The sequence below is a fragment of the Phoxinus phoxinus genome, assembly GCF_949152265.1.
Source record: "Phoxinus phoxinus genome assembly, chromosome: 19".
In the NCBI taxonomy this organism is placed as follows: domain Eukaryota; kingdom Metazoa; phylum Chordata; class Actinopteri; order Cypriniformes; family Leuciscidae; genus Phoxinus; species Phoxinus phoxinus.
In genome coordinates this window covers 3,932,862-3,944,422 of record NC_136894.1, presented here as the reverse complement: position 1 = coordinate 3,944,422, position 11,561 = coordinate 3,932,862, and the positions used below count along the sequence as shown (strand labels likewise).

The following is an 11,561-nucleotide window of genomic DNA, read 5'->3' as shown; positions in this document are numbered from 1 at the left end:
CTGATAATTTCTCCAGCCTATGAAAAAATCCTCACAAGAGACACTTGTTGCTGGCATGCAAAGACATTTTTTAGCCATGACATACAAATGAGGAAAGATTACTGCTCTCTCTTTCCAGTAAGTTAGTGGATCATGAGTTCTGGGCAAATACGCATCGTTGATGTATTTTTTCACTTCCACTGTGGCATCAGCTCCTCAAATGGTGCATCATGGATGATGTATTGTTGCAGTAGGCAAGCTGCCGATCACAATACACACATCTCACTTTATTTGGGGTTTCTAAATGGAAATGCTCCCACACCACAGATGTACGGCATCTCTTCTGGGGAGCCTCCATTTTATCTATCTATCCAAATCTATCTAGATATGTATCTCTAATCTATCTATGTAATTAGATATATGTATCTACAATCTATCTATGTATTTAGATATATAATATGTATCTATAATCTATCTATGTATTTATATATGTAGCCTATCTTTAATCTATCTATATATGTATCTATCTATCTATTAATCTAGCTGTCTATATTTATATGTATCTATTAATGTGTCACTATATGTATACTCTGTGCCTCTAGCCTATCAGTCAATGAGTTGTGTAAATTTAAATGTAAGCCTAAATATAACTAAACAAATCGCACTATAAATGTCACTATATCACCAAAAATCCGCTATCTCAAAATCAAACTACTCTCACAAAAACCCACGAGGTCAATATGCGTTAATTTCGAGGTTAATTTCACTTTTATACAGATGTGCGATTGTGTGGTCTGTTCCCTACCCTGTCAATCAAACGCTGATTCGGCGGATCACACCTGATGAAACACTTAGTGAAACATTTCGAGGCTTCGTTTGGCCATAGTCACGTGACATGGGTGTTTTGAATCACGCTTCGGATCAGTGTTTCGAATCATCTGCGCTTCGGGATCTCGCAAAGCTTCGAAACGACTGTTTCGCGTCAGCCATCCCTAGCAGAAACTATAATTTCACCACAGAAGAAGCCAAGGATGAAAGAAGTGGCCTAACGTAAAAATTTAATTTCACAAAATTTTGGTTGTAACATCACTTTAATATCACTGTTCGAGAAAATAATTTTATGTTGGGCGAAGTAAAAGCGCAGATCGCTAATTCGTTAAACTATCGCTAATTCTTGCGGGCGAGGCGTTACACAGTAGGTGCGTCGCTATTTTGATTACGTAAACGTGTATGAAATGTGTGATACATCTAAAATGATTGTTTTCTGCACTGTATTAATCTCGCACGACTGTCTAAGAACATATTATGTGTATAGCTCCCTATAAAACAACACTGTGTCTTATTTTAGTTTGCAGAGATGTCTGATTTGCTGACCGTGTACGACGATGACCAGGCCAACACCTTCATCGAGTGCATGGTAAACCCGTCTTTTTTTGACCGTAGTGCAAAAAATAGATAGTAATGTTCATCCTGTTTATTATAACTTTATGTAAATGCATTGATGTGACTTTATTATAGACAAGTAATATTGATAACTTTCATTCCTCAGATCTGCGATAAAAGAATAAGGGGCGAAACTCATTACAAAATCCACGTGACTACACTGCAACATTTGAAGGTAAGGAGACAAAAAAAAATGTAGTGTCTGAAGGAATATCAATATTTGACCACCAAATTTAGAAAATGTAAAATGATTTCCGAAGGATCACGTGACACTGAAGACTGGAGTAATGGCTGCTGTTTTTTTCTCTGTATTTTTTAATGTAAAAATGTGTGTTTAGGCTATATAGCAGTAGTATTTCTGTTGATATGTAAGTATTATTAATAATGTTTTTTAGTATTTTTAGACAATAATACTTGATTGATTGTTTTTTTTGTTTTATTCACTTTTCTGCTTCATTCAACTTTAGGACTTCTAAGGAATAGAGATCAACCAGCAAACAACATTTTGCCTTTTCATTTCCATTGTCTCGGACACTGTATACAGGTTATGACCTTGTATATGGGTTATTCCGCATTGCTTTACCAGTCCCAAAAACTACTCATTCTTCTTTAAAGCAGATTAGGATGAGTTGTGTGGACACTGGACTATTTTGGAGTCTGTTCGAGGACATTTCTTTATCTTTACTATAAGCAACAGTATGACCACAATGACGTCAGAGACTCCAGCGTCCTTTCAAGGACACTTTTCTTGGTCCACTTCTGCTTCTTTTAAAAAGGATTCGAGTGTGAAAACATCCTGAGATGCCAGTTACATAACATTTTGAAGATTAAATACACTCTACCTTTTTATATGTTTATCTTTCTGCTTTAACAAGGGTTTCGATCACGTCTCCTGAATGGATGGTGATGCTTGAAACAATATATTCTTGTACACTTCTGTATGTTTGAGAAGATTCAAGAGCACTATAACATTTGTTTGATCTTGTAGTCTGAGGGCATCCTCAAACTACTTCAAATAGTTGTCATTGGCACACAATTGTGCTGTAGTTCGTCAGACGACTGGTTGTTGGTAGTGCAACAAGATGATGTGCTTCTTTTCAAGACTGCCTAATGACCATTGGATGCTGCGTACTAAAATGGCTGGAGTTGTGGAAATCTGTGAGTTCCAGTTTGTTTGACTGGCCACAATGCGAGAGTCAGACTGCACAGGTTGCAGTGAAGAATGTTCTCAAGGAAGAAATTGTTGCTTTATTTTTCCAAAGTTTGTGACATTCGTGACCAATTTTAATCTTTGAAAGTTACTCAAAGGTTTTTGTTTGAGGCAATTTGTAGCAAGTAAACGAGCAGTCTTCGAGCACAAATATATTTTATTTATGCCTGGGAAATAGTTAGTACTTACTACTTTTGGTCAAATGGAAATTCTGACCATAAATTCTCCCTTCGTAATTTCTTTTTTTGTATGTTATAACTTCCACATGCTGTCACTGTCGGTTCATTGGGTTCTGAGCAGAAAGGATTTTACCTACTGGATTGTAGGTAATCCAAAAATTTAGAAATATCACAGTTTTTTATCAAATAACACAGGTTCTTCCTGAATAAATATTGCACTGAATCCTGCATAAATCCAAGGACTCATTTTCATGTTTTTTTTCTCTATCAAGTACATTCTCACTGAACTGTTCAGAACTCTTTTGCTTTTACACTTTTGTGGCACATTACTCTTCAACTTTTGTGAAATTCCTCATTATTTCATCTCATGAACAGGTGAAACCCAACCTTGTGGATTACTTCTGGGAAATTTGGATTCCTTATTCCACACACGTTATGATGTCCATACTTTTGGTTCTTCAACCTTTACCTTTTCTTCAGAGAGATGCACAATACTGGTCCCATAGAGCTCCTGGGGTCAAGTGCCTTAATCAAGAGCCCAATGATGAAAGAAGGTCTCCCCCCGTTTGGGGTTTGGACCATCAACTATCTCATCACTCTTTGTTGCTTTGTCATTATTAACTTCTGTTTACTTTATTTCAGTATTGCAAGTAACTCCTATGAAGTGATCATAAGTTAAACGTATAATCATCTGTCCCTGTTTTTCCTCCACTGTTTATCTCTTCAAAGAAAGAGGAGTCCTATGTTTCACAGGGTAAGTAGTTAAAATCACAACTTTGTGATACAATCTTTTTTTTTCTTATAGTTTCCCTATTGTGTTCAGTAAAAAAAAAAATTGTTCAGACAGAGTTGGAATCAGTGTAATAATATTATACTAAGGGTGTTCACACTTGGCAGGTTTGGTTCGATTATAACTAACTCTGTTAGTGCGGTTTATTTAAATAAGTGTCCACCAAACAGGCGGACCGTGAACCACATTTTCAAGTGCCGTTCAACTGAAATAAACACAACATGGACCAAAGACATCTAAAAGATCCAAAAACTGGATGTAATTTCACAAGATGCGACCCTAAAAAGGACAGATTGCTCAAGCATACCTGGTTCTTCTTGTCATAATCCCGATGTTGTCCATTACAGTTCAGTACAGGCACATGAACCGCGTCTCCTTGTAACATATCTTCGTTTATGTGTGTGACGGTGGAATTATTTGTGTTGTTTTGACTCTTTTCCACATTTTCTAAGCTCTTTGTGAGTTCTCAGCTGGTAAAAATACTCCCATGTAAACGCACATACAAGTGCATTAAGTACATACAGCATTATTTCAAATGTTCAGTAAGTTCCATCGCAAAATATACTGTATGTCATAAAAGCTATCCAATCCAATCAGACATTATCCTTATATAGCTTTAGGTTCAGTGTTCAAAATGACAGTGTGAACGCTAAGCGAACCAGGACTAAATGTATAATTTTCTTTTTTTGGAGGCACCAGAAACTGATCTACAAGTGTGAACACACCCAAAGTGTTTTAGATTTGAATTTATTTGTAATTGTTTTTGAGGTTATATTGACATTTTAATGTGCTTAGAAGCACAATTCTGTATCCTATCAGGAAATTCAACAGAAATCTCAAGGAGTTTGTAAGTATTCAAATTGTCAGGTATCATTCCATAGGTCAGGAAGGGTTTCCATTGAGGAAGATGTCCTTCTGCGATCAAAATATATGGTCATCAAACTCACAGGATTCACCACTGATGATAGGAATCATCACAAGAACTGTTTTTTTTTGTTTTTTTTCGGAAGTAATATGAAGACCTAGCTGATATAGTTTTGTTGGCAGTCAGCTGTGGATTTGAAGATGAAGAAGAAACAGAATCCTGTTGGAATCACACAGAACTGAGATGAGAAATGCATACGTGGATTTTTATGGATGTAGTGAATCCATGTAATTTTCAAGAAACAGGAATATAGAAAAAGATGTGAATCTATTTCAGGAATGTAGGGGGGGGGGCGTGGCTGACTTTTTGGCTTTAGGTGTAAAGCATGAGACGGAATTTGCAATGTATATCCTAGTGAAACGGCTTCTCGAATGAGGAAAAAAATATAGGGCGGGACTTGAGTTTGTCTATCAGGAATTGATTGGACCGTTGTCGTTTGCTAATTGCAAACATTTCATGCGAGTGACATGTTGCTGGAGGGGAAGGATTGAAACTCGTCTGGCTGTTGGACAGCCTTATTGGCCAGCCTTCTCTTCTCTGACGACAAGTACATCAGTGCTATGTTGCTGTGAGGGGGCCGGCTTTTTATTTAAAGATTACAAATGCACATTTAAAAAAAAATGTGCACAGATAAATCATTTTCAGAAAAAAAAATGGTGACATAAGAACTGCATGAACACTGAATTCATGGTTTGCCTCGTTGTTCATGCCATCCAGTATTTTTTTTTCCCCCACCATATTTATTTAAATGTGCAATATGGGATGAATTTGTACATTTTCCCACACCCCAAAATACAGTATACATGCTGTAAATAGCACAATGCTTCCAGTGTGCTCAGCAGATTTTATTTTTTATTTTACTTTCATAGTGTCCCCTTTTATATCTGTGATTACCAAAGGAGGCATTGAGGACTAGAGAGAAGCAAGTATGTCATACATATTGTGTATGGACAGATTCCCAGGTGCATATGTTTGGATTTTGTACAGCGTCTTTCAGACTGATCTCAATCCTGGGATGCTGTTTTGCCATAGCGATGTGAGAAAGCTAGTACAAGGGTTGTACCAGCTCATCACCTGTGCAAAACCTGTTTCTTGCACTGCGCAAAGATGCTTTTCAGCATGACTTTTCTGTGAAGTTACTGGACTTTGATGTTGAAGGATGTTGCCCAAAGCTTCTTAGATTCTAGAGATCTGAGATACCATATGGATCCTTGAGTGGATGGCACGATTTAGTAATGCTTCAGCATTACTAAACAATTTGAGACCAGTTTGTCTTCCACCAAGTGATGTCTTTTATGATTGCTGAACATTAGACGGCCTCCCCTGGATTTTCATAAAATGTGACGTTTCAGCAGAAATATATGGGAATGTCCTTTTAAATATCGGTAAGAAGGATAACAAGAACTTTTTCACCTGAAAAGTCGCCTCGAGTCTATATCAGCTTCTACTTAACCAGAAACGGTGTTCATGAAAATGAACTTTATCTTTTACTGTTTGATAGTACGTCAAATGGAAACAATTTTGAAGCAAACATCAACATTTTGGAGGAATCTTCATCAAATTTCATTCAGATTTGTGTTCCTCTGGAACAAACTGCTCATAAAAAAGCATAATGCTTAAAAACGGGGTGGGCAAATATCAAACATTTTGTGTTACTTAGAAGATTCTGCTGCTGTAGAAGAATTATATGAACTTTCAGACATAGGACTATGTTTTTTGTATATTTGTAACCTTTTGAATTGAACATGTTTTATGAGCTTATTCTGTCCTTATAGGAAAGATTCCGAGACAACCTCCACTGCCGGAATGGACCGATATCATAGACTATTTGAAATTCCTGAAACTTGATGAGCCCATTATTGGTAAGATGACTTAATCACCAAAACTGGTTAGGATACCATTAAAATCATGGATTAAAACAGGTCTTAAAGGGATAGTTCACCCTATAATGAAAGTTTAATCATCATTCACTCACCTCATGTCTTTGCAAATCCGTATGGTTTTCTTTCTTTTGTAGAACACGAAAGAAGATATTTTAGAGAATGTTTTGGAACTGTTTTCACTCATACAATGAAAGTCAATGGGGTCCAAAATAACACTGGAATTTGGTCCCCATTGATTTGCATTATACGGCCAAAAACAAATACTGAGACTTTTTTTTAAATATCATCTTTTATGTTCCGCAGAAGAAAACCGATCATATGAAATGGCATGAGGTGAGAGAAATGTTGATTATTGGGTGTACTATTCATTATTTCACAATTCAATAAACTGCTTCCTTCTTTCTTTGTTCAGGTCTCTGCTCCCTGAGACAGATCCCAGATCATGTCACTGACGATGGCAAAGGCGTGTTAAAATACAAGTGCCGATTGTGTGCCGTTGATATGGACCTTTTTAGTATGGTGGCCCATGTTGTTGGACGCAAGCACCGGCAAAAATACTTGGTATGGTGGCATTTTTACTCATTTTACTTTTACCCTTTATTCTGTTCAGAGTAAAATAAAGTGGTAACATTAGATCTGTCTTATCAGGAACTAAAAAGGCCAGACTTGGTGACATGGCATGACAGCGCACAGAAACAACCAGGTCTCGTTGCCAGAGCAAAAGCTGCAGTAGTCGAAAAGCAGGAGGGATGGGGAACGCCAGTGGTATTAACATCTTTGTTGCTTATAAAATGAATTATTTTTAATAGTTTTACATGAAACATCTAGAAATGTGAATTACTATTCAGCTGTAATTTCATTTCAGGCACTCAGAAGAGACCCATTTCCAAATTTCCAAGGTGAGATTTTGACTTTTTAAACCGCAGCTGGTTTTTATTTTAATTTTTTCATACAGAATTCCAGTTTGTGTAAAATTGTAAACAAAATTGTGTACCTTACAGGAAGAGATTTACAGTCCAGTGTTCATGAAGAACCCTACTATGGACGAGACACTAGTATGGAGTCACCTTTGGCAGAAGATAAGATTCATAAACAGATGTACTTAGAAGAACAGGGAAGACCATATTATACTGGTGAAAATTATGACCATTATGATAGACCTAATCCAGATGATGCAGTCCACCAGCAATCCTATCCAGAAGGAAACCGACATCAACAACCATATGAAGAAGCCGACATTCGAGGAAGAGGCTTACGAGGGGATAATTATCCTGAAAGAGCTGAAAGAGAAATGCATACTAGGCCCTATGCAGACCAGGGTGCAAGGAGACTTCGAGAAGACTATGAAGAAGTTCTTGGCCAAGGACAGTTCTCAAGAGGTGATAGACTGGTGTCTATAGATGAGAAGGTTTATAAGGAAGTCATGCCAAGAAACCGATTTAATGACAAAGACCTCCGAATCCAGCGCCCTGGAGAATCTGAATATCAAGCGGAGCAAATGGAATATCGGCGATACCCAAATTATGAAGAGGAAAAACCTGCCACGAATCCCATGCCAATGCATGGAAAAGGCTTTCATGGCGAGGAGAGAAGAGGGACTGTCAGAGAATCGCACAGAGAGACTTGGGACAAATCTAATGAGATGCAAGGTTACCCCCACATGCTTGAGCCCAGAGATCCAAGAGCATATTCACAGGAAGCTGTTCCAGCTAAAAAGAAAAAGAAGAGCAGATTCTCTGATGCAACCACAGAGGAAATAGCACTCGCACATTTGAGGTTGGCTTGTTGGATCATTTCATAGTCACATTCAGAAAATCATTCTGCACAATGTTATGAAATTTGATGCAATTATTAGTATTTTTACACCCATTTGCATTAGTCTGTTGTCTTTAATTGTGTTTTGTTTTTTACAATTCTTATTTTAGACATTCGAAAAAAAACATCCAAAAAGAGAAGTCAAGAGGAGCGCAGTTCAGAGCAAAACATCCACCTCCGGTAAACTTGCAAAGCCACTAAACCCTTGGGTTTACACACAAAAACAAGTATTTTGAGAATTTAAGATGTGTTGTATAGGTATTTTGTACTTGACTCAAGTGCATTTCCATGCAGTTTAAGTTTGATTTCAGTTAGACTAAAGCAATAACTTTGTCTTGTTAAAATATGTATACCCTTATCATATGTGTATACAATCTGTTTTTTGTACAGATCTGTACATCTCAATACAGTCCGACTAATGGTGTGGTAATATTTACTGTTATTCAGTGAATTCAGTGAACGTAAAGTTCAGTCGTTTCAATAGGAGTCCATGTGATTGGGAATTTCACCTAAGTGTGAAAAAAAAAAAGTCCCCACACAGATTTTGCAACGGGTTCACGTAAATTTGTCAAGTTGACCAATAGAAAGATGCTCGGTTTGAAAGGAACTTCTGTGAACTATGCTTCATACACCACTACACTATTGATAGCCAATGGATCTTTTTAAGTGAAATTTAGCTATTTTGCACCTTGACAGAAATAGATTGTGTGATTTTTGTAGCTTGTGCTTATCCAGCATGTACTGTATACATATTAATCAGACTACAATTGGCTTCAACTGTCTTTGTACATGCAAACGTATTTAATATTTCAAATATTCAACCAAGCATTTAGTCATACTACTGTATATCCTTTGACAGACTCTAGCTTGACTATGCTAAAAACTCGCTATAACTCTGTGTAATGTGTATGCAATTGTGCTTGGTGTTAGTTGGAATTCTCATGTTGTTTTTTGTAATCCTCTCTATACAGTCATTTAATAACCAATTTGTGGACCCTGGAAGTGTATCCCATCTTGATCCAAAACATGAAAACGTTCTGGACATACTTGTGAGTGCAGAATATTTGACCAACATGAACAAAAATAATTTACTTGATAGACTGGAGGTTTCATTTGAACATATTCTTTAAAAATTACAGAGTGACATCCAGATCGAAAATATGGATGACGCCAGATTTCTTAAAGAGAAGTTGTGCACAGTTTTGAAAGAGTTCCAAGCAAAGAAATCTGGAACAGTTGGGGTAAGCACAGTGTTATCTTTTTAGAATCAATCTCATGTAATTTGGTCTAAATAATTATCTTTTTGTTGTCTTTCATCTAAAGGGCCCATCTTCACAATCTGTCAGTGATCACAGAGGGGTAAAGCAGACGGAGCAACGCAGAGATGCATATAAAGACCCAAGAGATGATCCAGATGGCATGTATTCAGAAAACAGGGGTTTCCAAGAGATCAGACGATATGAAAACGATCCCAGAAGTTTTCAAGAATTCAGACCATATGGAGATGACCCTAGAGATTTTCGAGATGTCCGGCAAAATGAGGGTGACCCCAGAGATTTTCGAGATGTCCGGCAAAATGAGGGGGACCCCAGAGATTTTCGAGAGGTCCGGCAAAATGAGGGTGACCCCAGAGATTTTCGAGAGGTCCGGCAAAATGAGGGTGACCCCAGAGATTTTCGAGAGGTCCGACAAAGTGAGGGTGACCCCAGAGATTTTCGAGAGGTCCGACAAAGTGAGGGTGACCCCAGAGATTTTCGAGAGGTCCGACAAAAGGAGGGTGACCCCAGAGATTTTCGAGAGGTCCGACAAAGTGAGGGTGACCCTAGAGATTTTCGAGAGGTCCGACAAAGTGAGGGTGACCCCAGAGATTTTCGAGAGGTCCGACAAAGTGAGGGTGACCCCAGAGGTCATAGAGAGACCAGACATTATGAAGATGATTACAAGGAGCCAAACCGATTTGATGGTTATCCCAGTGGTATTCAAGAACCAAGGCCGTACGCTGATGATCCCAGAGGATTTCAAAAGTCAAGGTTACAAGAGAATCCTAAAGGTCTTCCAGAGAGGAGACAATATGACGATGATGGTCCTAGAGAACAGGAACAACATTACGAAGAATATTCAAGAACTTCCAGAGAAGAAGCTCCAAGAAGAACTCAAGAGACCAGATATTATGAAGACGATTTCAGAGGCTTTGGAAATTTGGATTCTGAAAGACGACGTTCATTTGAGCATTTCGAGGGCAGAGGCCCTGCAGGTGTTGAGAGAGGTTTTCAAGGTAAACTAACACCCAGTTATCATAGGACAAACTAGTCTTCCTGAGGAGCAGATGATTGTATTGACAGTATTTCTAAGAATTTGTAACAAAAAAATTTCCCCCACTTTTTGAACTAGTCCTTTTTTTCCCCTGTATAGCGCCTTGATATACAAGGTCATGATCTCCTGATTATCCTGTTTTCAGAAAGCTTTGGCAAGCCTCCTGGTAACTTCCCACCAAGTTCTCTTCAAGAAGAAGGAAGGATGCATGTTGGGAGAGCACAGCACAGGCCCCATAAGAATGACAGTCAAGCTGGCGATGAACCGTACGACCCGTTCCAGCCGTCGTCCTCACCACCTCCAGAAGCGAGCACCTCCACCAGTCTTGACAAGATTGCTTCAACACTTCTGGAGCTTGTGGCTCGTAGATAAAGTTAAGCTGATGAGTCAGATACTTCATGATGTGATATGGTTTTAGCTTAACAATAGCCTGCAGTGATTGATCTCCCAGTAAATGGAATACTGTTTTTCTGCTATTTTTCAACTACTTTTCAGTTTGTCATGTAAAGATTTGTAGCCTAGTTTCTATTGTCTTTTCAATTCGGTTTGTCTATTGTGAAATTGTAATGGGTTTAGTTTAAATGGTTTAAAGATGTTGATTTAGAAAATAAAAATAAACCGTTCAACCCACTCTTTTTGAATCTAGACTAATATGTGTGTGTATTATTTTATTTGTATTATTAAATAAACATGGGTTGTATAAGATATAATAGTTTTAGTGCCCTGATTTCAAACAGTGCTGAAGTGCCAAAACTTTGTAAATTAAGGTATTTTTTGTGAATTATTATTTCTAAATACAAAACTGGATTTAGTTATATTGATTTATAATGTAGATCGGTTTTTAACTGTTAACTTTGTTCTTAGTACAAGGGTATTTCCCCCCATAAATATTACATTTGATATGTTGTGATCTTATAATATGTAGCAGCTACTACACAAATCTCACACACACAAAATACACATTCTTTTCTGTTTCAAAATAATGAAATACAAAAGCTCTTTTTCTTTTGATTCCACGGAGACG

At 37.6% G+C, this 11,561-nt stretch overlaps 1 protein-coding gene across 5 annotated transcripts in view; it reads left to right on the top strand.

Annotated features, from left to right (window-relative positions):
- Positions 1–11,268, top strand: part of LOC306986859 (uncharacterized protein) — a 12,061-nt gene extending 793 nt beyond the window's left edge. Inside the window, exons 2-15 of one of the 5 annotated variants that reach the window (XM_079590599.1) lie at positions 979–1,178; positions 1,328–1,396; positions 1,529–1,597; positions 3,541–3,565; positions 6,302–6,388; positions 6,822–6,970; positions 7,058–7,174; positions 7,275–7,308; positions 7,411–8,185; positions 8,335–8,404; positions 9,196–9,273; positions 9,364–9,465; positions 9,548–10,499; positions 10,683–11,268. In XM_079590599.1, the coding sequence (XP_079446725.1) occupies positions 1,337–1,396; positions 1,529–1,597; positions 3,541–3,565; positions 6,302–6,388; positions 6,822–6,970; positions 7,058–7,174; positions 7,275–7,308; positions 7,411–8,185; positions 8,335–8,404; positions 9,196–9,273; positions 9,364–9,465; positions 9,548–10,499; positions 10,683–10,909 (2,745 nt within the window). In that variant the 5' untranslated portion in view covers positions 979–1,178; positions 1,328–1,336 and the 3' untranslated portion in view covers positions 10,910–11,268. Of the gene's footprint in view, positions 1–890; positions 1,179–1,327; positions 1,397–1,528; positions 1,598–3,540; positions 3,566–6,301; positions 6,389–6,821; positions 6,971–7,057; positions 7,175–7,274; positions 7,309–7,410; positions 8,186–8,334; positions 8,405–9,195; positions 9,274–9,363; positions 9,466–9,547; positions 10,500–10,682 lie in introns of those variants that run through there. The other 4 variants (XM_079590601.1, XM_079590598.1, XM_079590600.1 and 1 more) reach the window with 4 other exon arrangements.
- Positions 11,269–11,561: the final 293 nt, after the last annotated feature.